Here is a 26,764-nt window from a genome sequence, read left to right on the forward strand (position 1 = left end):
AGAAGAGATTAAGAAGAGGTGACAAGATTACACAGAAGAGGTAGACAAGAAAGAGCTTAATGTCCCTGAGAACCACGATGGGGTGGTCACTGACCTCGAGCCAGACATCCTGGAATGTGAAGTCAAATGGGCCTTAGGAAGTCTGAGCAACAACAAAGCTAGCAAAGGCGACAGTAGTCCAGCTGAGCTATTCAAAATCTTAAAAGACGATGCAGTAAAACTGCTACACTCAATATGCCAGCAAATTTGGAAAACTGAACAGTGGCCACAGGATTGGAAAAGGTCAGTTTACATTCTGATCCCAAAGAAGGGCAATGCCAAAGAATGTTCAAACTACCACACCATTGCACTCATTTCACATGCTAGCAAAGTTATGCTCAAAATCCTACAAGCTAGGCTCCAGCAGTATGTGAAACGAGAACTACCAGAAGTACAGGCAGGATTTCGAAGAGGGAGAGGAACTAGAGATCAAATTGCCAACATATGCTGGATCATGGAGAAAGTTAGGGAGTTCCAGAAAAACATCTACTTCTGCTTCATTGACTATGCTAAAGCCTTTGATTGTGTGGATCACAACAAACTGTGGCAAGTTCTTAAAGAGACAGGAGTACCAGAGCATCTTATTTGTCTCTTGAGAAACCTATATGCAGTTCAAGAAGCAACAGTGAGAACTGGGCACAGAATCACTGATTGGTTCAAAATTGAGAAAGGATTTTGGCAAGGCTGTATACTATTGCCCTGCCTATTTAACTTATATGCAGAGCACATCATGAGAAAGGCGGGGCTGGATGAATCACCAGTTGGAATTAAGATTGCTGGGAGAAATATCAACAACCTCAGATATGCAGATGATACCACTCTCATGGCAGAAAGTGAAGAGGAACTAAAGAGCCTCTTGATGCGGGTGAAGGAGGGGAGTGCAAAGGTTGGCTTGAAACTCAACATCAAGAAAACTAAGATCATGGCATCCGGTCCTCTCACTTCCTGGCAAATAGATGAGGAAGAAATGGAGGTAGTGACAGATTTTACTTTCCTGGGCTCCAATTTCACCACAGATGGGGATTGCAGTCAAGAAATTAAAAGACGCTTGGTCCTGGGGAGGAAAGCTACGGCAAATCTAGACAGCATACTAAAAAGCAGAGACATCACCCTGCCAACAAAAGTGCATATAGTCAAGGCTATGGCTTTCCCGTTGCAATATATGGCTGTGAAAGCTGGACCATAAGGAAGGCTGAGCGCCAAAGGACTGAGGCCTTTGAATTGTGGTGCTTGCGGAGACTCCTGCGAGTTCCTTGGACCGCAAGGCGATCAAACCAATCAGTCCTAGAGGAGATCAACCCTGACTGCTCTTTAGAAGGCCAGATCCTGAAGATGAAACTCAAATACTTTGGCCACCTAATGAGAAGGAAGGACTCCCTGGAGAAGAGCCTAATGCTTGGAACAATAGATGGCAAAAGAAGAAGAGGATGGCAGAGAATGAGGTGGCTAGATGGAGTCACTGAAGCAGTTGGTGTGAGCTTGAGTGGACTCCGAGGGATGGTGGAGGACAGGAAGGCCTGGAGGAATGTTGTCCATGGGGTCGCGATGGGTGGGACATGACTTCGCGACTAACAACAACAACAGTCCCACCTTTTTCTTTCCAAGGAACTCAAAGTGGCTTACATATTCTTCCTCCTCCTCTACTTTTATCCTCACAGTAACAACTCTGTAAGTAGTCTGGGCTGAGAGTCCTTCACTCACCCAAAATCACCCAGTTAGCTTCATGGCTGAGCAGGGACTAAAACCCAGATCTCTTGAGTCCCTGTCCCACACTCCACTGCTACAGCACTCTGGCTCTTCAGCTATAGGACTCTCTTCTGTCTTAGGAGTGTAGGACTCTTTAAGACTCTTTTCTGGGTCACCAAAGGTATGAAAAGGTCTTGTAAAGTTCGTGTTTTTAAAATTAGTTAATTTTTAGTTTTTGAACTCTTAAGGTTACATCTTGTTACCCCACCCTTGGTGCATGCAAGTCTCTGAACTTGGAGTCTTACATGAATCCAGTGATCTTCACCACCTCCATGCCCCACACCTTTCAGCCCTTTAGAAAAATCACTGGGGAAGAAGATTGGGATACTGGCATAACGACTTAGCCAGAGTCTCCTTCCCTCCCCACCCCGACACACCCGTTGTTCCAACGTGCATTTGTGACCACGGGGAAGGCAAGCAGCTGTGGCTCTTTCTGCATTGGCTGCAAAGACTGCAGGATTTTGGAGCTGCCAAATAACCCCATGGCCCCCAACAGCAGGAGGTTATAGGATGGTGCCTTTAGGGCATGTTGCTGTTTTTAGTTCCATTTTTCGTGTAGATATTTGCTGCACATTAACTTTGAACTGCAATTCACACTGAGCTGCGCAATGGATAGGGCAGTTTGGAGCTGAAATAAATCCATATTGAGGACAATTATGCAAAGAAAGTACAGGTTCCAAATACATCTGTGTGGGCTCTCAGGCTCACACTTCCCCACAAGGCTGTACCTGTAGCTTAAAGGAATCTCTGGAACAGCATTCAAGCCACCACAGAGTTAGAAGTCAGAAATACAAATGTATTTGTTTAGTTATTTCAAGCAACTCTATAGCCTAAGTTGTTGGCCATTTAAAACAAGCAATGAGAAAACTTCTCACTGCAACACATGCAACAATGCTTTCGATCCTCTCTTCTCTCCTTCCAACAGGCAAAGCTCACTTTGAAATTCTCACTTGAGAACAAACATACAGTGTAATTATTGCTGAATAGAAAATTTGTTTTGAGAGCCACGTTGACCAATGGAGATGTTAGAAGGCAGTAGTCAAAGTGGACTGGTGCTCTCAGAGTCCACAAAACTAGGGAAAAAGGAGAAAGGTTATAATTGCACATTACTAGTACAAGAAGCAAGCAACGCATGAACAATACCGCAGCATTGCTGGTCCGTTGTACTAACCCAATATAGTTTGTTCTCAGAGATATCTCCAGCTCCCGAAGAATCTGGGTCGACTCTTGAACCCGCCTCTTAAACTGTGTGAAGAAAGCAAAACTAAACTAAATTCCTCTACAAATTAAAAGAATGGCATAGAAGTGACATTTCTCACCAAACCTCCTACTTGCATTGTGGCAAATTCATATCTTACTTTTTGAGCTTGGTTCCCAGAAATATCCAAATGTAAGGACTTCTCTACTCAAGGCACTCATACCCCTCTCTCAGGGAAGTGTGCATGGCTTGTTCACCATGTCATCCTCTTCCAGTGCTTCTCCCAAGACAGCTTCATAGCTTTTTTTTTTAGAGCTAAGAAGACTGCTTTTGTTACTGATTACAGAAGGCTAGTGTAACCTTGCAATTTCCCTCCATGCCACAATGCCACCTTGTGTTGAGTAATGGAACATGTAAAGAGGTAGAGGGGAAAACCTTGTGAACCTGACTCTCTAATCCTCTTTTAAAGAAAATGGGAGAAGCAGCCTCAGTAAAGTGCCAGGTTCAATGCCTCATGTAGAGGAACCCTAAGTGGGAGAACATATACAGGACTGACACATGCACTTAAATAGCGCATTTTATAACGTTTCTTTGCAATAAACACTGATGCTCAGGCCTGCTTCTTTTCCAACTGCAGCTTCCTTATTTATTACAAGAAGGGATGCAAACAGGTTGTTGTTACAAAGACACACGCAGGCTAAGTATCCACTGAAATAGCTACCGAAAGGGACACCATGGCCCAAGATGCTGATAATTATATATCTGGAGCCCAATGGGTTTCTGCCAAAAAGGCATTCTTCTGGGGCTGTCTAGAGAAAATAGACAGCAAGTTTGTTTACATAAAATGTGAAAAAAATACTTTGAACCACCAAAACCTACAGCTAAAAAAAAAAATCAAATGACAATTTTAAAAACATACCAAGATACAAAGATGTTTTAGGTAGAGCTCCATATAAATAATTAACAGCATCTTGGGAAACCTGTATTGGCAAGGGTCAAAACCATTAGCACTAAAACAAATGGGACAAATGCTCAGAAGTGATGCCATCATTCAAATACATGCCATGGTTCACATTTTAAAAATTCAGTTTGGGCTATGGGAATTTTTTGCAATGCTCCCCAGCCATTTCAGGGTGTTTGTGCCATTTGCAGCTGCTTGTTTGCATGCACATTTTGAAGGATCCAAGTGCAACACCGCAAGTGCAATTCTATGCATGTTGAGGCAGAAAACAAGTCTACAGCTCCTTGTTATAAGCCCTTTTCTGGGAGTCGTCAGCCTTTTTTTCTGCCCGAACTTGCATAGGATTGCATGCTTAGCCCCTTTAGATACAAAGTGCAGACTTCTAACACCAGTTAACTAAGTGAGGCAAACCAGGTACCCTTGCACAAGTCCTAAGGAATATGAGCACCAACCCATGCATGGCCAGGCGCTTTGCATTTTGCGCAGATATGCGATGTGGTACACCTAATTTCCTGACCATGACCACAAATAAAATGTTGCTTGCCATTGCTCAGTCTACATTTTGGAGGGATAAATAAAATTACAGCTTGTCTGGCTCACTGTAAATGTTATATTCCATTGGAAATCTTCCAAAAAATGTGAATTCAGGAAAGCATGCATTTCTGCTCATAAGGTAAGTCAGACGATTCATGGTAGAAATGAAAGGCCCTGCAGAGGAGTCATGTGAATTGGATCCAATAGCATATTTAAAAACAGTATTCTGGTAGCTACAGTGAAACCAAACATTAGGAAAGTGAGGTGTGATAGAAAGAAGGTGGGAAACTCATGTAGGTTATACACATAAAGGTGCATAACCCTGCAAAACATTTCCACTTTCATATGGGGTCAGTGAGAAAATGGCAGGCAGGGATTAAGTATTATCACAGTTATATTAGCCAGTTAGAAATCACCTTTCCACTGAATGCGCCTGTGTCCAAATAGCTCTTCAGTTTCTGGATGTAGGCAGAAGGTGGATTTTTGACCTGGAATCTTTCCTGTGCAGACACAAAAGCGATAGAGTTTATCAGATTAAGGAAAATATTTAATAAGAGTGAGCTCTGAAGGAGCAAGATGACTCTAAGAATTACACATGCAGGGCTGGCTCACATGTAAAAGGTCTGACAATGCAGAAGAACTGAGCAGGCAGTCCCCAATAGTAGATGTCCCCCATACAAACACTACAGCTGTTTCTGGATCCAGAAACTAGGAGGCACAAATCAAATGGGGATGCGCACTGACCCAGCCACCCTTCCGCCAAGTGACACCCCAGGCTGAGGCCACAACCTCATATGATATTTGGTCCTGAATTTGCATGACAAATAGATGACCCCAGCCACACCTACTTCCACTGGAGTCCGGAAGGAACATCTCTCTGCATCTCTAATCTAGAATTGGAATTAACAGGATTCCCCCTGCCTCCTCCCAAAGTCCCTGGAAACCTTCAGGCCAGGAAATGGGGCTTGGAAAGGGGAGCAAGTGGGGCCCATGGGAACCTCCATGGGCTGGATTAGCAGGAGTTTGTCCATCCATGCATTAGCATATTGCACTTGCTAACTATGTTGAACTGGGAAGGATGAAAAGGAATGCAAAGAGAAAGGGATACCCTGACTCTCATGACACCCAGATTTCCTCAGCTCATTATCTGTCATGAATTCCAGCAGTAGTTCCTCGGTCACTGATGAAATACACTCAACAGCCTTCCCTCCAAACACATTTCTCAAGACCCAAACAATGTTAAATATGTCCTACAAATTAAGCCAGGGAATTAGCATTTACCCACCCATGCATTTTTATTGGAACTGCAAAATTTAGGAAACAGGTGAAGCTGTGTAAAGTAATGTCATCTTATCCCCTCCTCATGTACTCTAATGCTTAAAATGTGCAGCTGAATGCTTCCAGCCTTGTGAGGAAAGACATTTGTGGTTTTTTTCTTATGACAACTATGTTGCACCACCCTTGTCCCGGAATGTGACATAATGTTGCACAAGAGCAACAGTGCCTGCTCTGTTCACTTCCCAACCTTGTTCTATTCCTTGAACCATGTTTATTTGCATGAAGTAAGCAACTTGTGTTCTTGTTCAGAAGGCTTCTGCTACAAGCAGGTCCAGGCTTCTTAATGGCAACTTAAAGCAGGAGCCAAAGGGACACTTCAAATCAGTTACGCTGGCTGGGGCATGCCAGGACTTGGTAGGCCTTTTTTCTGTGCACACTCCCACAGCACTGCATTTTAGTATGTTATTGCATTTTTACTGTCAGGGAAGGGAGAGCTACCACTGGGGTTTTCTGCCTTAAATACCAGAATAACTGGTTGCTATCCATGGCAGTTGCTACTCTGCCTTATGAAGCAAAATGACTTGGAGCAGGCCTGCTTCAGGGAACTTGAAGAAATAAAGTACTATATATATATATTTAAAAGGGAAAAACAGACCTTTCCACTGAAAGAAAGAAGTGAAACGTTTAAAAACAAGGTTTTTTCACTGAAGTCAATGAAGAACAGTGTCAGAAGAGAAAGCAGCTGGAAAGACCCTCTAAAATTAGAAGAGGTTGCATAATTTATTATATTCATTTTTTCAACCTATAGCTCAGTTGATGATAGTCAAAGCTATCACACAAAACTCAGCAGCTATTATACAAAACTGGTGCACTACCTTAGTGTATGTTTGAAGAAGTTCTGTGAGGTTGCAGAGTTAAACCAGGTATATGCATTTATTTATTATTTATTTATTAAAACATTTCTATGCCGCCCCTTGCCAAAGCTTACAACACAATAATATACAAAAATAACAATATAAAATTAAAATTAACAATATAAAATAAATAAAAAATATAAAAGAAGTCGCCCTGGCCAGAAGTCGCCCTGGAACCACTGTCAGTTAAATTAGTGCATGAGAGAGCTTATTTAGTTTCTTGAGAGATACGTGCTTTAACATTGAGTTATCTGCACTAATTTAACTGACAGTGGTTCCCTTCTGTAAAAAGGGTAAATATTTCCCAGAATATATTCTAAATGCCTTACTCATTAATAACATGCTGCATATGTATAATATGCATGTAAAATGTGTAGATTACTGCTAAGCTCAGCCTGTGGTGTTGCACACTGTTCTTTGTTTGTGATTGTGACATAAATAAAAATCTGGATTTTGTAAAGAAGCTGTATAGTGGCCTAGTAGGTACCATGTAGAGATGCATTACTTAGTAGCTGCCTTGGACTTGTACCTCTTTAAGCAAGAGAGTGTTTTCTGTGGGTTCTTCCTCTTTACTATAACATGTAAACATTGAGCAAACTATTTTAATGCTGGTCTGAGCTGGTGATGAATGAGCAAGAAAGGGAACTTGTGGTTGTGGTGGACAGCTTGATGAAAGCCTGGAAAAAACAGTATGTGATAGCTGGGAAAAGGACAAAATTCAGCTTATAACCAACTATGCCAGGGAGGTGAGTAATGCTTCTTTTTGAAAAAGGGTTGCCCTGGGCCACCTGGCAGAGGCAGTGAAGAGGCTACTCATGAAAAATCCTTCTTGGACAGAGAAGACTTGAGGGTGATAGTAATTATTTCTTTCCTTGGCAAGCTCCTTGAACAAGTGATTGCCAACCAGGTCCAGACACTTTTGGATGAGATTAGTTATCTGAGTCCATTTCACTTGGGCTTTTGGTGGGGTTTTTAGCACAGAAACAGTGTTAGTGCCTTTGTGTGATGACCTATGTTGGCAGAGAAACAGCAGTAGTATGATTCCGTTGATACTGGGTGATTGACTGAGTTGGGAATTGGAAATACTTGGATGGCAGACTCCAGAAGGTGATGTCTGGGGGTATTACTTGGTTCCATGGATTCTTCAGTAGGGTTTCTGCAGGAATTGGTATGGTGACTGTCTCATGCTGTTTAAATCTATGTGAAACTATGAAGTGGGTCACCAGGAGTGTTGGAGTGCACTGTCGTCATTATGCTGATGACATCTAGCTGTGTTTCCCCTTTGCATCCTTATCAAGTGAGGCTGCCGATATCCATGATGCAATGAGAGACTAAGTGAAGATCAAATCAAACAAAACCAAAATGTCGTTTGTTAGTGGTTCTTCTGGCCAAATTGAAGAGTTTTCTACCTGTTCAGGGTGGATCTACAGGCTGCCTGGAGGACCTAGTTCATAGCTTGGAAGTTTTCCAGAAGTTGTCTTTGTCCCTGTAGGCTCAGGTGGCCTCAGTGGAATGGAGAATCTTCTACAGCATTGTTTGGTTGCCCAGCTGTGCCCCCCATCTGGACAGAGATAATCTGGCCTCAATATGCACTGGTAACCTCAAGGTTGAATACTGCAATGTGCAGTATGTGTCTTCAAGGATGGTTCCAAATCTGCTCCTTGTGCAAATGCAGGGGCAATTGCATAGCAAAGACCAGAAGGTCTGAACATATAGCACCAGTGCCTCATGCATGTGCACTGGCTGCTTGTACATTTACAAATCCAATTCAGTTTGGGATTTACCTATAGCTTTGGCTATTAGGCATTATAGAAATATAAATCAGAAAACAATAGATCATTAGAAAAGCAATAAACAATAAAACTACCAATATCATAATGCATGGTATGGTGTGACCGCAGTACAGCGCACAGTTCTGATCTCTACATCCCCAAAGGAGAGTGTAAAGCTAGCAAGGGTCAGGAAGGGGCAACCAAAATGAACAAAGAGCTGGAGAAGGCTCCAATAAAGAGGGGTAAGAATGATCGGGCTCTGTGAGTTAAAAAAGATGACTAAGGGGAAACATAAGCGGTATATAACATTATGCATGGTGTGGAGAATGCATGATATTAGAGCCCATGTTCAAGGCAGTTTCAATGAAGCTGAGTGATAGCAGATTCAGAACTGATAAAAGGATATACTTTATACAGCACATAGTAAAACTGTGGAATCAGGCTACCGAGAACTATTAGGTAGGATGACCATAGCCAGGATACATGAGCCACTGGGAAATGCAGGCAAGAAGGTGCTCATGCCCTGCTTGTGAGCGCCTCCCAGGCATCTGGTTGATCACTGTGAGAAGCACAATCCTGAGCTAGCTGGGCCTTGCATGGCTCTTCCATATGCAGGGCTCCTCACCCCCTCTCTCTCCGGAATAGGTAATTCTGCTCCCCATATGAAACTGAGTTGGCACAAGTTGGTAGAGATCTGGCATTAGGGTACCTCAGCATAACCACGGATGATATTTAAATACACTGATTACAGGCACCAGCCACCTCCTTTCCCGACCCTGCAGTTTTGACTTTCTGAGGTCGGGAAGGGGTTGGCTTACATAGTGCAACCCTGCACAGTTCAGAACCTCCCAGTGGATTGCACCTCTAGATAACATCTGTATTTCTGCCTCTTTGCTGACCTTGATAACTTCAGAATCCATCACCCAAGGTGGCTATTTGGGCTGCCTCTCTATATCGCTCCTGTTTTCTGTGAGCCACACTCTCCACTCCCACCCTTTTGCAGGTACTCCAGAATTTCCACTCACAGTCACACACCCTTCTGTCCCTCTTTCTCCACAGGCAAATTCACAGATTCAGTGAGGCATTTATAGCTTCACAGACTAAAAATTGTCAGAAAGGACATTTGTATTTCCCACACATCCCCAGCCTCTTCCTACACGATTCACGCCAACTGAGTGGAGACCCACTTTTTTCTTCACCTGCCGCTTGATTGCATTGGTTGTGAATCACAACAGACACTGGCAGGCCCTCATTCTCAAGGGCCTTCTGACCTGCTTTCACTCTAGTGTCGAGCAGGCAGTGAGTGATGCCGCCCCCTTTCCCCACTGCCCACTGGTTCAGCAGGCACCGTAAGATCATCAAATGCTTCCATTTCAGATACCACATTCCCCGTGACAGAACTGCCTCAGCGGTTCTGCAAAGGGCCGACTCCCACACAGACATCTGCGCAGCCCACAGTGAGCCCCCCTCATCTCTTTTTCTGTCTTCTCAGCACTATTCACAAAACTGTTCCTTCATTAACTGAGAAACAAGCGGGTGCCCTATTTCTCTCCCTGGCAGCAGTGTGTGCTGAAAGGTGACCCTGTCTTCAGACAGCTCCCTCCTGGGTCCTAGTACTAGTGGGGCTTAGGGCAGGACCCAAGCGGCAAAGCCCGGGGTCACAAGGGGTGCTGTGAAGGGGCCAATCAGAGGACAGTTAAGAAGCAAAAGCGGAGCAGCTTGTGAAGAGACAGAATGTGTTTGCAGTGCAGCCTGCTGGAGGGAGGGTCTATTTTTCCAGCTGAGATGCCGGGATGAGATTTTGTCCTCCTCCACTCCCTTGCAGCGATTTAAAGGCTGCTCCTGGCAGATGCCGTGTTTTGGCTGGAGCCTGCTGGAGGGAGGGCCAGTTTCACCAGGTGAGACACCCAGCTGAGGATGCCTATCACCATCTCTCCTCCCCTTACAGGTGCTTTGGGCAGAAGCACTAGCTAAAGGGCTGCGGGCTTTTGGCTCTAAGCCTGTTCCATCACTGCAGACAGCAGGCTGGGTAACTGGAAGAGGGTGGAGCCAGTGGAGAACATTTCCCTCTGGAGTCTTTTCTGCCTGCTTTTGGAAAGACACAGGTGCCAGCAGAGGTGGGCACTTCACAGCTGTTTAGCCCAGTACATCCCAGCAACCACCAGCAGCAGAGGGCTAGAGCTTGGAGAGTCGAGGAATAATTATAGACGTGCAGCTTCTCCTTGTTAACTGTCACAGAGAGGGCCTCTATTTTACACATTCATTTAAAAATGTGCCTGGAAAATTCATTGGATAATCTGGGGAAAGCAAGGGTACCCCATGGATCAGGTCGTGAGTAGGGGAAGGTATGATATTTGGGAGTCACAGGCCAGTTGAGGAAAAGAGGAACTAGATACCTCATGCCTGGTTCTTCCTGCAGCCAGATGGTTCCTGGTTGCCTTACCAGCTCACTTTCAGATGTGCTGCTTCTGCTGAAAGCAAAATAAAATCTCCCTTATCTGATTTAACTGTGAGTGAGAAGGACAACCTGAGGTGAATTACTGAGACCTGGGTATGGAAACTGGGAAGGGTTAATCTCTCAGCAGTGTTCTCCTGGCTACTGGATAAAGCACCAACATTGACTTGAGTGCTGGGAAGCAGGGTTGTTGTGATCTATAGGAATTCCTTCTCCTTCTATAGACTTCTGCCTGTTAAAGTGCCTGTCTGAAGGGTTTGTACTTTGAGTTGGGTACCTACTGCAGCTTCTCAAAGTCCTTTCTGAGTGGTTCATGGCTTGTTGCAATCTGGACCAGGAAAGAGGTGGTGGAATCCTGAGTAGCATACCTTGACAAGTTTGCATGACAGTTTGAAGATAAATTTGCTCACATCTGTTGCAAACTGAACACCAAAATTAATGCAATTTCATTAGCAGAGCACTGTCTGATTCAGTTTTATTGGATGAGTTTCAGTTGATAAGGCCTGAGGGTGGAGGCAAGGTGCTTGGTCAAGGCCAGTCAGCCGAATGTGTGATTGACTCTTGCTCTTCATGGCTTACTACATCCAATACTGGGGCAGTGGTACTGGCCTCTTTAAAGGAGGCAGTAATTAGGTCACTCCTGAAAGATCCTAACCTGGACTCAGATGATTTGAGCAACTATATGCCAGTAGCCAATATCCTCTTGCTGGGCAAAATGGTTGAGTTGGTGGTTGCCAGTCAATTTCAATACTCTTGGATGAATCTCACAATCTAGGTCCATTTCAGTCAGGCTTCAGGCCTAATTTTGGAATAGAAACTGCCTTAGTCACCCTGTGGAATGATCTTTGCTGAAAGAGAGCTAAGGGAGATATGACCCTGTTGATTCTTTTGGCTTCCCAATGGCTCTTGTGACCATCAGTTATGGTATCCTTTTGGGTAGGATGTCTGGGTTGGGAGTTGAGACACTGGATTGCAGTGGCTCTGTTTCTTCTTGATTTCAAAAGGTAGTGCTGAGGAATTATTGCTCAGTGACTAGGCAATTATACTATGGGGTTCCACAGGGCTGTATTCTATCCCCTATGCTGCTCAATATCTACATGAAACTGCTGGTGGAGGTTATCCTGAGGTGACATACAGATGACATCCAGATCCACTTTTCATCAAATCCAGGTGAGGCTCTGCCTAGGCACAATAACGGACAGCATGAGAACATCCTGGGACTCAACCCAGACAAGGTGGAGGTTTTGGAGTATTCTTTTCTGGAGAGGTGAGGACTACCATTTGTCAATTAACCTTTGCCCATCTTGGCTAATTCAGTGAGCCAGGATATGACTGACCATATGACAAAGGAACGTGATTAGTGCCTTCTTATGGGACATCTTCCCTTTCACATGAAAGAGACAATAATAAGTCCTATATTAAGAACTCAGAAGATCTGGAAATCATGGAATCATTGAACAGTAGAGTTAGAAAAGGTAAATCAGGCCATCAAGCTATAAACCAGTCTTAGCTATTCCTTTCTTGTGATCTTGCAACTCCAGACACATTTGGATGATGCCAATTATCTGGACCCACTTCAATTGGATTTTTGGTGGATGACCTAAAGTGGGAACTAGACAGGGGAGCGCAGCCCTACTAGTTTTGCCAGACCAGCTTTTGATCACATGGAACATGGTATCCTTCTAGACCACCTGATGGGGCTGAATCTTAGATAATTACTGAAAAAGGGCCCCCCCGGTCCCTTACCTGGTCGCAGATCAACTCCCATTTCTTTTCATTGTCATACTGGCTCAGTAACTTCATTTTGTCTGGTGGCAAGTTCATAGAATTCTGGAGGAGGAGGAGGAGAGAGAAAAGTATTACATATATGCAATCAGAATATAACATGCACCTTTATAAACATTGCATTTTGAACACTGGATTAAAGGTGTTAACCAATAGAAGAGAAAGAGGAAAGACCAATTCAGAACAGAGCTGACACTGGGAATGACGAAGTACTGATCTGACTTGTGTTTACAGTATAAAAGAGTTCCACATTAGTCTTTTTCTCCAATATTGACAAGAGTTGCTTACATGCTTATTGCTGGGAATGGAAACAGGTCTTCTAAAACACTCCTGGTCCAGGTGGGTTTTTTTGTTCAGGAATCATCCTATTTCCTTTAAGCTCCTTTGCAGTGATTCTGAAGCTTCCTTTGCATTTGCAGTGCTGTTCTTTTAGTTGTAAACCATCATAGCCCCGTTGCCTTACTTTGTTTAGAGGCATGGTTTGTGAAGTGATTTTTAAGTGTTTATTTTCAAACAGGTAAGGTAGAATATACTGAAATCATCAATTCAATGCACGTATATTCAACTTCTGTGAAGAATCAGGCTGTCCCAGAAGTGTCAAAAAGCATTCTTCCAGAACTTGGTCTGGGCATTTGGCAGCCTGTATGGTGAGGATCTCTTGTTGGCATACAGAAGAAGCATACACTCACAAACGTGTGTTTCTGCTCTGCACACTCTCAACTTTTGTGTTAGTTTTCAGAATGTGTGGCCTCGTACACCCTCTCTATCCAAATGTCTGTCAATGGATCCACTGAAGTTTTCCATTGTTTGGCCACCTCCAATTTCTGCCACCAGATCATTATGAAATAGGGCTTTATTTTCACATGACCCTGGCACTCCATAAATGCCAATAACTTAAACTATTAACTAGTTTAATAGTTGATCTTGTTGTATCTGCATTTCCAGCACTTAGCCACCAGTAGGCAATGCAGCCATTTATTTATTTATTACTTTTTTAAACTATCCAGTAGCCCAAAGGCGCTCTCTCATCTGAATGAATGAGCCTCCTTTCCTGCACTCCCTCTAGTAACTGGGGGATATCTATCCATACTTTTCCCCAGTGCTATTATTAAATAAGTCTCTGTGTGCATGAGAAACCTCTGGGGAAGATTGTCTAGAGTTTTAGTGTTCAGCGCCACTACCATGCTGATGATACTCAACTATACATCTGTTTTCCATCTAAATTCAAGGTACTGGTGTCTAAACTGGTGTCTGATGTGAATAATGGACTGGATGAGAGGTATGCCTGGCACCTACTATTTTTCTTTCCAGTGCCAAGTGATAACCTTTTTATTCACCAGATCTTTTAATAGTTAACTTTTAGTTTTAACATTGGTTTTATTAGATACCACTGCTATGCCTGTGGGCCAACTTGATTAATCGGTTGGGTATGTTGCCATTGTCATCTTTACATTGGCCTACTGGTTTATTGTTTTATTGTGATAGGGTTTCTCCCACTCCCCATTTCTTTGTTTTTATGTCCTTTTAATTTTGGAGACTGTCCAGAGAGTCATGTGGATATTGGGTGGTATAAAAATGAAATAAATAATCAGAAATCCTAACTGAGTCTAGGTTAGTCTAACCACTTAGAGGTGTTCTTAAATATGGTCAGCAGTATACACATCTATTAGGTGGCAATAATAATAAGAAGTCATAACTGAGTGCTCTTGAAGTAAATGTGCATAACTCAAGAATGTCTCCCGTCCTTGAGTAGGAATTGGGGTGAGGATAATGGAAGATGTAGTCACGAGATCCCAGGGCTCACATCCCACATCATGGTTCACATTTATCTAGCAAGTTGTTAATGTGCTGGGTGCTTGGGAGACATGAGAGACTCTTATCAAGTTTTCTATCAATTACAGCACTCAGACCCCCACCAGTGATCACTGCCTTTTGGATTCTGAACTGGCTGTAATAAGCACAGGCTTTTGCTGCCCCCTAACTTGAGCCTAACATGAGCTGCTGGCCTCCCAGACTGCCTTTAGCAAAGACAAAACATCCAGCAGGATCCCTAAGTGAGTGCTCTGTTGTAAAAAGGAATTTCTTGACAACAGTCGCAGCAACCCTCATGCCTCAGAGCTCCTGTCTACACTGAGTGAAACCTTTCAGTATCAGGTGGCTTGTCCAAGAGCAAAACCTAGATAGTCTCTTCACTCAGAAAGGGCAGTAAGAAAATCCTACCCCAACTAGGAGAACAATACTGGATGTACAGAATTTTTTGTACATCTGCCATTTTGCTGGTGCACTCCTGAATAAAAGAATATCTAGGTTTTGCTCTTAGACAACACACATAATGCCTTGTGGCTTCATTATACTACTCAGCCCATTTAAATTAAAAAAAAAAAACAGACAAAGCTGGAACACATCTGAAATCACAAGGTGAACTGGAGAGAGAAAGTTCTAGGATGTAAAAAAATAAAGTGTTATTCCTCAGAGTAGCTCAATGTGATTGGATGGAACACCCTGGAATAACTTTTCAAAAGCTCTGAATTCCCCGTGGGAAACATGCTTGAATAGTATATTATTTGATGCATCTGCATCCATCTGCTGATGTCCCCTGCAACTTTGCTTGCAGCTAAGCTTCAGCTAATGGGCTTATGATTCTTGTACACATGATACCATTCCATGGGATGCCTGTAAGCCTCCAAATTTGGAAGATCTCTACACAGAGTAGGAGGAGCATGGACACTTCACCCCGGGGCTCATCCCATTTGACTAGACAGCTGGACAGCTGGTTTTGGCTGTGCAGCTGGGATGCTTCAGATAGGAAGGGAAGAAGGCTGGGGTGCTGCCCCACCCTCTTCGTCCCTTCCCCAAGGTCAGTGCAGTTCTTTCTGCCCCAGCTGTGCGAGTGTCGGGTGGGGTGGGGTGGGGTGGGGGGAGTAGAATACAAGTGTGGATCTCCAACATTAAGGCTACACCTCCATCTCCAACTTCAGAACCAGAAATCAGAAGACTCCCCAGACATGTCATACCTTCATTTTCTCCAAACTTTTGCTATGCTTAGCAAATATCTGTGCTATAAAATGTCTGTGCTGTTTGTGCTATAAAAAGAGGTGTAATAATGGTCTATTAATGGAGACATAAGTTATAGACTATTTTGCCTTTTTGTCTACATAATCATGGTGCAATTTAGAAAGGGGTTAGTTATTTATGCAACTTAGGAAGTGGGGATATTTTTGTCACTGCCATCCTTCCAAGCCAGGACAAATGGATTCTACTCCAATTCTGATTTTTGCTTCATGTTTGTTATATAATCAAGTGGAAATTCAGTTTTTACATTTAGATATGTTGTTGATTTATAATTCAAGGCCTACAATAAGATGTCTAAAATTTTCTCTGGACAGAAGATTTGGATAGAAGATTCAGACTAAGTAATTGATTTTGAATTTTGGCACTGTTCCATTTCTATTGACATTCAGAGATAAATACTATGTCATCTGCAAATAAGCTGGTAAGGATTTATGAACCTGCAGTGCACAGCTCTTCTACATTTCAGTAAAGAGCTTCAGCTATTGGGCAATACAGAAAGCAAACAAATGCCCATAATGCAGTTGCAAATGGCCCTAAAAAGACGGTGAATAAGAGTTGAGGGAGGGACAACCCTGTTCAGTATATTTATATGATCTAACCTGATGAATATGGGGAGTTTGGTCTAATTATGGTACTTTATGTTTGATTAAGTTCATATATAGTATTAATGAATCTCTTCCCATTTTCATCAATGATTTTATTAAGAAGGGCCATTCCAAGTGATCGAATGCTTTACAACTATTTGCTGGACAGGAAGATGATGATCTGAAAATTTGGGGGCTAACTACTCCTTTGTCATGGTCAGATCACTTCCTGTTGAGGTTTGAACCACTGGTTCCTCTTCCCCTCTGCAAGGGTGGGGGACACTTTAAGTTGGTCTGCCCTCAGAGGTTAATAGATCTAAATGGATTCCGAATGGCTCTGGGAGACTTTCCAACTGGCAAGGCAGGCACTCCTGTTGAAGTTCAGATCACTCTGTGGAACATGGAGATGGCCCAGGTGGTTGACATACTTGCTCCCAAGTACCCTCTTTCCCACCACAGAGCCCATCTGGCTCCTTGGTATATGCCAGAGCTGAGGGTGATGAAGCAAGAGGGAAGATGTCTACAGCTCAGATGGAGAACTCGAAACAAATCCAACCAAACATGGCTTAGCACTCATTATCAAGCCTACTCCATGGTGGTGAAGGCAGTGAGGAATTTATTTATTTATTTATTTATTTAGAGTATGCTGCTCTATTTTGCACCATCTGAAGTATCGGGACTGTCTTCAAGGGCAGCCCCACATAGAGCACGTTACAGAAATCCAACCGGGAAGTAACCAAAGCATGTGTCACTGTCGCTAGGTAATCATCCTCCAGGTAGGGACGCAGCTGATGGATTAACCAAAGCTGAAGGAAAGCGCTCCTCGCTACCACAGTCACCTGAGCTTCCAGGGGCAGCTCTGGGTCGAGGAGCACTCCCAAGCTGTGGACCCTGTACTTTAGAGGGAGTGCAACCCCATTCAGGGCAAGGTCCAAGTCACCTACCCAGGAGCTTGAACCACACACCAACAGGACATCCATCTTGTCTGGATTGAGTTTCAGTTTATAGGCCTTCATTTAGCCCATTACCTCAGCCAGACACTGGTTCAATACAGCCACTGCCTCACCTGGATCGGTTGAAAAAGAGAGGTAGAGCTGGGTGTCATCAGCATACTGATGATTCCACAGCCCACACCTCCGGATGACCTCTCCCAGCAGTTTCATGTAGATGTTGAATAGCAAGGGGGACAAAATGGACCCCTGCAGTACTCCATGGCATAGCTGTCATGGCACAGAGTCAAAGTTCCCCAGCACCACCTTCTGAAATCAGCCATTGAGATAGGAGCGGAACCACTGCAAAGCAGTGCCTCCTACTCCCAGTCCTGCTAGCCTATCCAGAAGGATACCATGGTCGATGGTATCGAAAGCCACTGAGAGGTCCAGGAGGACCAACAGGGACGCACTCCCCCTGTCTGTCTCCCTGCACAGGTCATCATACAGGGCGACCAAGGCAGATTCAGTACCATACCCAGGTCTGAAGCCGGACTGAAATGGGTCCCGAGAGTCAGTCCCATCCAAGAGCGCTTGGAGTTGTCCCGCCACCACCCATTCCAACACGTTGCCCAAAAACAGGATGGTGGCCACTGGTCTACAATTGGCGGCCATCTCTGGATCCAGGGACGCCTTCTTTAGGATCGGCCTGACTACCGCCTCCTTTAGAGGAGCAGGCACCCGGCCATCCCTCAGAGAGACATTAATGACCTCCAGGATCCAGGCACCATTCCCGTGTTTGGCTTTGGTCAGCAGCCATGATGGGCAAGGGTCAAGTAAACAGGTGGTGGGACGTACTTGTCCAAGCACCTTGTCCACATCATCAGGCCGCAATAACTGAAATTCATCCAATAATATCTGACCAGACGGAGTCATTGGCACCTCCCCTAGAGGATCTGAATCACTAGTGGAGTCCAGCTCGTGACGAATCTGAGCGATTTTCTCCTTAAAGTGCTGGGCAAAGTCATCACAGCAGGCCATCAAGGGTGGTACGGGATCTTTCTTAGGGCCAAGATATACCAGCCCATGTACCACTCAAAAGAACTTCGCTGGACGGCACTGTGAGGAGGCAATGGAAGTGGAGAAGAATTTCTTCTTCGCCGCCCTCACCACCACAGCATAGGCTTGATAATGAGCTCATAAGTGTACTCAGTCAGATTCATCCCATGAGTTCCTCCACCTACACTCTAGACGTCTCCCAACCTGCTTCATCGCCCATAGTTTAAGTGTATACCATAGGGATGAACGGGCCCTGCTGGACAGGAGAGGATGCTTAGGAGTGATCGTGTCAATAGCTCTGGCCATTTCCCCATTCCACAGTTCAACCAGAGCATCAACAGGAGCGTCAGCTTTATCAACCGGAAACTCCCCCAGAGCTTTCAGGAATCCATCCGGATTCATCCGACTCCGAGGGAGGACCAACACAATAGGGTCCGCACCCTTACAGAGGGAAAGGCCAGCATTGAGCTCAAACCTCATGAGGAAGTGACCTGACCATGACAAGGGAGTCAGACACAAGTTCCTCACCCTCAGATCACCCTCTTCCTGCCCTGTCGAGAAAACCAGGTCCAGCGTGTGTCCATGTTCATGGGTCAGGCCTATGACATGTTGAGACAGCCCCATAGATGTCATGGAGGCCATGAAGTCCTGAGCCGCCCCGATCAGAACAGTCTTCAACACCAGGTCCGAGATGATCTCCGTCAGCTCAGGCAGGGAGTCTGATGGGCAGAAGGGTGCACGGTACACCAGCAGAATCCCCAATCTGTCTCAGTCACCCAACACCAAATTAAGGCACTCTAGACCTGGTCTCGAGAGAACAGGAAGTCCCGCAAGGGAAATTGAAGGTCAATAGATTAAAGCAACCCCCCTCCCCTCCCCTCCCCTCCGGGTGTGGCTGGTGCTGGACCAGATACCCGGGCAGGCACAGTTGAGAGAGGGACACATCCCCCCCTCCCACCCAGGTCTCTGTAATGCAAGCCAGGTCGGCCCCCTCATCCACAATTAAGTCCATGGATGAGGGATGTTTTGTTATGGACTGACCTGGCATTAAGCAACAGCACCATCAGGCCCAAGGGGCAGTTGATAAGCATACCCGGAACCTTCCGGCTGGGGGAATAACCAGAAAGGGGAACATGTGTCCACCATCTGTCCCTCCTTCTTCTTTGCTTACACGTTAAACCCCCAATGCCATATCGGCCATTGCCCAAAACCACCCCAATGGTGGCGCCCACATGCTCTCCAGGCAACCGCATAGTAGCAGCCAGGCGTGAATCCATTAAAACAATCTAATAAAATACAATAAAAATACAATAAAACCCTCCAACCCACCCAATTACAAAAGCATCCCTACTTGGATGATCAGAGCCTTGCACATCACTCCAGTCCCGCACCAGCTACATTGGCTGCCAGTTGCCATCCAGGCCCAATTCAAGGTGCTTACAATAGCATATGAAGCCCTAAACAGCTTGGGACCAGGGTGTCTGGGGGAATGCCTTTCTCCATATATACCAACCCAGTCACTGGAATAGTCATCAGAGGCTCATATTCCTCCTCCCAGTAAAGCAAGAGGGGAGATGGTGAGGAGAAGGGCCTCCTCTGTAATAGTGCCCCAATTTATGGAACTCACTCCTGTCCAAGATATGGCAGGCACCAACCCTTTTTTCCTTCTGGCGGCAGTTAAAACCTTATCTATTTTATGACAATTTTGGTTTGTGAGCTGTTTTGTTTTGCCTTAATGGTTTTTGTGGTTTTTATAGTTCATGTTGATGCTGCCACCATATTCTGCTTTTAAAGCTAGATAAACTTTTTAGTAGGCATAAGTTTTGTCTATGTTATTAGGCCATTTTAATACACATTTCCAGGTGTGCATCAACAAACAGAAGCCTTGTCAATCCTTGTTTCTCTTTGACTGCAGCCAGACAGGTGCTGCACAACATTGGAAAACAGCTGCTAATTTGATATGGGAAACATGGTTGGAAAGGGTATGGAACATTGCCCTTATGGAAAAGTTATCAAAGGAAGATTATTTTGAGGGAAAATGGTACGTTAGAAGAGGCCATGCAACAGTGTATGCACCAGCAGTTTATGGTTTTTTCTAGAGCAAGGGTTCCCAACCTAGAGTGACCACACTCTGAGGAGGCACAAGATAGCATTTCAGGGGGTATGGGAAAGAGGAAGGTTGCATTGCAATTCACCAACGTAGGTGAATCATGACTTTTTCACCAAAAATTATCCCAATAACAATGTTATTTATTGTTATTTTGTTTGCATTTGGATTTATTTCTCCTTTGTCAATCAAGACAAAATCTAGGAATCACCTGAATTCACAGCCAGACTTGCAGATGGCAATCATCAAGAAAATTCCACATTTTGGCAAAATCGTGAATGAGAAGCAAGAACAAAGTCATTGAATTCTATGTTCACGATTCTATGCACCACCTGGGTTGAACTGAGTAAGTGAGTTACTAGTTCTCTTCCTGAGAGCAAGGAAAATTGCTTGAACAGAGCTGTGTGTTAGATACAAAACTACAAGAGGGGCAGTTGGGAATGCAACCAGCAGCCCTGGCTTTATTGCAGGCTATCCATTCAGAAGTTAGTGGGGACACAGGTTGTTTCCTGCAGAAGATCCACTCTGTGACACACACACAACCAATCATGCTATTGTTTATAGAGCATTAATCCCTTTACATTGAAATTTAAATGGATTTTGGTGAATGCAGCCAGGAAAGCCTTCCATCAAGTCAATTCAAACACTGTTGACTGAAGGCCTGTTGATAGGAGCTATGGATCAAGGGTGGTTTGTTGTTCCCTTTCCTGCATATAAGCCAACAGTATCGTATGTGGTTCCATACTCCCTCTAACACATGAGACTTCCTTAGGCTGAGGAATGTTCCCAGAGGGTTCCTTTGCTGCCTGTGGGACAGTGCTATCTCCTGGAATATTAGGAAGGAGCTGACAAACCTGGAGAGCAATGAGGGGCAATTTAAGATGAGGGACTGAGCAGCTACTATTTTTCTGGTACCTGTAGATTACCCCTTTAGATATTCTGCCTAGTTTCCAATGTTAATGAACAGCTTGACCAGCTTTAGGCATTTCTTTAAATTCAAGGGTGGTGTGGGAATAATTTGAAATAAGAACCAAAGTTTACGTAGGAGTATAATTTTTCATGAGGCTATTCTACCTAATAATGATAATTTCATTTTTTTTGCATGCACATAGTTCCTGTTTTAGTTAATTACTGGATTATAATTCCTACTGATCCTGCTGGCATCAATATACCTAGATTCTTTATAAAAGTGTGCTGAAAATCCACCCTAAATTGATCCTGTGTTTTATGATTTATTTATTTATTTATTTATTTATTTAGGAGACTTCTATGCCACCCCATTCACCGAAGCCTTGGGGTGGCTCACAACCATAAAGTTTTCAGCTGGGTTCAAGCAGTAGTATTGTTTATTTGAAGCCCAGAGCATTTCTGAAATTGAGACAAAAATTCTGTCAGCACTGGCATGGGCTTCTCCAAAATCAAGAGGCATTAAAGTACATCAGCAGGAAAAAAAAAAAAAAAGTATGAAGTGTCTCCAATTCTATTTGTAAACCCATTTGATTCCACCATTCATCCTGATTAAATGGGCTAAGAAAATAAGAATAGGAGGAAAAGGGTGATAATTTTTGATCGCACATGTATTCTGTTTTATGTTTTTAAATATGAATGCCAATTCTCCATGGATGCTGCTTTGTTACAGAGAGTCTGTGCTCGCAAAACATGACAAGCAATCCTCCATGTTTACCATGGTTCATGCTTTTTACCATGGTCTACCTGACAGACCATCAAGTAGTTTCTACTTTATTGTGGTTTCCATCTTCCCCACTCAGTCCTACCACTTTTGCCACATATCCCATCAGTTACTGTGCCTGAAACTCAATCCCAAGTTACATCACTTCTTGCCTATGTTACCTGCCGCTTCCTTTTTGGTCCACTTAGAGGCTGGATGGCTGGAGTGGCTCTTACGGTTGTCATTCTTTCTAGAGGACTTGGTTGTAGTTGTATACCAGGAAACCATGATCCTGGGATCAGAAAACTCAACAAGCCATGGTGGTACAGAGAAACCATAGAAAAACCATTGTTTCATATCATGGTTTCTAAAGCCCAAACTTACCATGATGAAATACCATGAGTGGATTCAATCAGCACAACATACAAAAAACCCCATCATAGCTTGTTGTGTTGTCTGAACCCATCCAGAAGGTTTCTAGCCATAACTTAATAACAGTTCTAACACAAATGCAAAATACCCAACCTGTTAGTAAGGTCTCATCACAGCTACCCTCTGCAGAGACTCTTAAAAAGGCAAGGAAGGACAAGCCAAATCAGAAGGGGAGGTAGGTAACTCCACATCCAGCGCTCTCTAGACCAAATGACATCAAAGGGGAATGTGATCATATCCCTGATGCCAAAGGGGTGAAGACACAGCCTTGAGGTCATTTGATCCCTGTCAAGCAGACTGGAAGGATGTTCCTCCCACCATATCTGCTGGAACCAGCTTTGCCATGCATGCTGTCCAATTGAAAGAGCGTGGGAGAGGCAAGTTCACCTGACCGATCTAGAGGCTGGTGGAGTGCTCCTCCTCTGGCCAGCTCAGTCCCAGACACATGACCTGCATGGCTACTGGCCCAGCAGGGAAGGCCTCACATGGGCAAGTCCCCTCCTCACCAGTATTCCCTCCTGTCATCTCTGATCAGTGGTAAGAACAGGGATTCCCCTGAGTGACACTCGGATCACAACACAGCATTAACAGCAAGGCCCACATTGCTTTCAGTTTCGTGCTCTTTCCTGGCTCCTCTGCTGCCATTTTAGTTCAAGCATCAACATTTACTAATGCAGCTGCTGGTTTTAGTTATAGTATTTATCACATCAATACCCATGTACTCTATTTTAGTCTTTTATGTTTTCTCCCTATATTTAAACATAGTGATTTTTCTTGACCTTTTAAATGTCATATTGCTTCTCAGATGCATATCATGTGAGGTTAGAATTTCAGGTTTTTCCTGAAATTATCATCATCATCATCATCTTTTATACTGCCTAATAACTAAAGCTCTCTGGGTGGTTCAAAACCTTATTTAAAAAAAAAAAAAAAGCTTTTGCGGGGTTGGATCCTTTGGCAAATCTTTGGGTTCCCCAAAGCAAGCTGATATTTGGGTATGGATGGTGCAATTTTGCAGTGTCAGAAATGGAAGGAAGAATAATGAGTAATGGGTACAGCTAAGTATAGCGTAGTAAGAACCTCCTTCCACTTTTGTTGTTGAACAGCATCTGAAGTCTCAGATCGTCACATTATTATCCCATACTGATTTCTACATAAACAATGAAGTAACACTCCTGCCTAGGTTGCCTCATTTTTAGGCACCTGCCTGAAATTATATGACTAGAAGGAAAGATCTACTGGGAGAAGTTTCCCTGCTCAGAGACACAAGGTGCAAGTTCCTCCAGCCAAAAGGGAGAATTCACTACAAGTGTGTGTAACTGCATGGCTCACGCATGTGTGCTGGAGGTGAAAGGATGTGCAGGCATGGAGAATGGTAGGACTACAGCAGCAGATTAAAGCTGCCTCTATTCTTCTCAGCCAGCCTCCACTTTTTAAAATCCTGCGGTTGCTTCCCCAGCCACTTAAAAGCAACCTAGAAGTCCAGTTCTGCTGATATTTGTTCAGGGTTCTAAGCTGCTTCTTGTAACTTCTGCTTCTACTTTAAGTTAATGGACACAACCCTTTCATCAATCTGGGCCCAAGGGGTATAGTTACCAAGCTACAACCCAGGAATTGCCTCTCTCCATTTAGATCCATAACTGAACCAACAAGGCAGCTGGGACTTCTACCACCTGTGGTCCAACTGCCACCCTCCATGTGCTGCTTAACATAGCCTTGCAGCAAGTAAGGCATCATCATTTCTGAATGCTGGGGGTGGGGTGTGGGGACAGGGACAAGAAGCAGAATTCCTAACCTTGCTGAGTACAGAGAGAAACAGCTGGGTTGCAACCTGGAAACATTTATCCATCTAAGCCAAACCTTTCTCTGAGATAACATGCTGGACAACCCTAATGATACACAATGTCAGGACACCTAAGAGGAGCAGAATTTATTAGGACTCCTAATGAATTCTTCTGGGTCATTATGCTACCCTTTTGTTACTACATACTCAGACAAAAGGGAACTTCTTGGCTGCTTGTGACCAAGCAGCCTGTTTGTCTGGATGAAATCATCATGTATTTCAGGGCAGTTATCTCAGTTGCAGGAAGTTGCATGCCAATCATGCACCATGCATTTGCAAGCACATGTTGCTTAAACCTTCCCACTTCCTTTACTGGCTGACACCTATTCCAGATAGGAGCAGCAAAATCACCCTGTTGTACTCAGGCCCACTAGTCAGAACTGCTGACTTGTAACGGGCAAGTCTTCTTCTTCCTCAAGAACAGGATGAGCAAACATTCTCCAGGTTTGCACAGCATGACAGACAACTCACGATGGGCAGCCACCATGGCATCCAAACCTACAGCAACTTCTATGATGTGTATATTTTTTGGGAACAAGCCATGCAGAGAGCCCATGGCTTGTTTTGGAATTGTTCTTGCCCGCAATAGGCTAACTTGTCATCCAAACCTGGGAACCCAGTTTTATTTTGGGTAGCCATCACTGTCTCACAGAACTGCTTCTCAAGAGCAGCAAGAAAGCCCATGCCATTTGTTTTGGTCAACATGGACGTTGTCAATATGGAAACAGCACTTTATACAGACTATGAGTTGTTCCCTGGCATTTTTAAAAATTGGTGCCTCAGAAATGCACAACTGCATCATCATCATCATCATCATCATCATCATCATCACCATCTACCCAGAGAGTGTCTGTTGAAATAAATACATAAATATGATGTTGATTTTTGCAACTGTACACTTACAGCTACACAATATGAGTATTAGTATAAGGTTGTCTATTGTCTGCTTTGCAAAGGACCATGGGAGAAATAATGGGTAAGACAAAGGAGAGACTGAGTTGCACAAGTCAGAAGGTCCAAAAATGGAGGAGGCACCGGAGGAGAAAATACTCCGAAAGGGGGAAACACTATATCTCCCCACAATAATGTGATCTTGACAAGCAGCAAGGAGTTCCCTTCTTTCTAAGTGTTGAATTGACCCTTCTTGGTGCCCTCCATGTTTTCAGCACTTCTCCAAATCTCCAGCTTCTCTGGAAAGGAGAAACATTAATTCCTTCTCCCAGTGCTTTTTATGACTCCTTTTTAGAGCAGTTACTGCTGTGGTTACTGTGGTTCCCTGACAGTTAAGAAAAACTGCAAAAATTTTTGCAAATGTAAGGGCTCGGAGGGGTGCATACAATTCCCCTCCATTTACTCCCTAGCCCTTAAATGTGCTGAGGTTTAAAGAAGTCATGTCAGGGAACCACAAGCTTTTGGTTGGGATAAGGGTCTCAGGACCCATCAAGTGATACAGAGATATAATGCAAGCATTAAGCAAAATGAGGAACTAGAACAGTATGATTTATGAACCAACATGATTTTACATTCATACCCACCCAGATAAACTCATATTTTTCTGATCTAAAAACTAGCAATTGTGGCAAGGACAAAAGTACCAGCAAAAAACAAAACAAAAAACCCTCCCAGACAATATTAGAAAATAAATCAGTTTTGTTTCTACCACTTAACTGCACCAGCAGAGTTTCGGAAAGGAAAGGAAAGGGAGAGGGGATAAAAGGCTTGCTCAATGAAGGGAACTGATATTTTGTGGAAAGGAGTCACTAGTTTAGTTGTGGCTCTTCTACAATATGCATAAACTTCAGAACTGAGCTTTGTAAGTAAGCTAAGAGCTCAAGCCAGCTGTATGTGGGAAAAGCCATACTGACATGTTAGAAATTTGGATCATCAAGTTAACATGCATTTCCTTCAAAAGAATAGACTTAAAGAGTATTTTCAAAGAAACAGTTATTCTTCAAAGTGATCTTTGTTATGTGAAAGGTCTCCTCTCACTTCCATAGAACCAGTTGAAGTGGCTGGGCTGGTTTCTTTCTCATCTGCCTCCTTGCCCTTCACCTGCCTCCTCCACTCCACACCTGTGTACTAGGACAGTCAGTGCACAAACTCTGCATGCCTGTGCATCAAAGCCATTTTAATCACTGACTGATTACCCTGTGTCGGGGTGAGCTTTTGCAGGCTTGAGATGGAGTTGGAGTGTTGCTGCACCCCTGCAATGCCCCCTAAACCCTTCTCCAAAGTCACTGTTACAACCTTGCAGAAGCAGCCAGTGGGGCTTTTTCCATGCTGGGTGCAGTGGGTGGAGGACTTTTCTGACCGTAGAGCTAGGAATCTGAAAACTCCTGTGGCCCTTTAGACACTGTCTAGGAGCCCCAGGATTGTTCAGCAGCTGC

At 44.0% G+C, this 26,764-nt stretch overlaps 1 protein-coding gene across 2 annotated transcripts in view; it reads right to left on the minus strand.

Annotated features, from left to right (window-relative positions):
* The window catches only part of FMNL1 (formin like 1), a 115,846-nt gene that overhangs the window by 70,256 nt on the left and 18,826 nt on the right, over window positions 1-26,764 (minus strand). For both annotated transcript variants that reach the window (XM_044446925.1, XM_044446924.1), the window contains exons 2-4: window positions 12,644-12,727; window positions 4,895-4,978; window positions 2,957-3,030 (exon numbers count right to left, since the gene is read on the minus strand). In XM_044446925.1, the coding sequence (XP_044302860.1) occupies window positions 2,957-3,030; window positions 4,895-4,978; window positions 12,644-12,727 (242 nt within the window). The remainder of the gene's footprint in view (window positions 1-2,956; window positions 3,031-4,894; window positions 4,979-12,643; window positions 12,728-26,764) is intronic.

Source organism: Varanus komodoensis, unplaced genomic scaffold, assembly GCF_004798865.1.
Source record: "Varanus komodoensis strain SLA01 unplaced genomic scaffold, ASM479886v1 scaffold50, whole genome shotgun sequence".
NCBI lineage: Eukaryota > Metazoa > Chordata > Lepidosauria > Squamata > Varanidae > Varanus > Varanus komodoensis.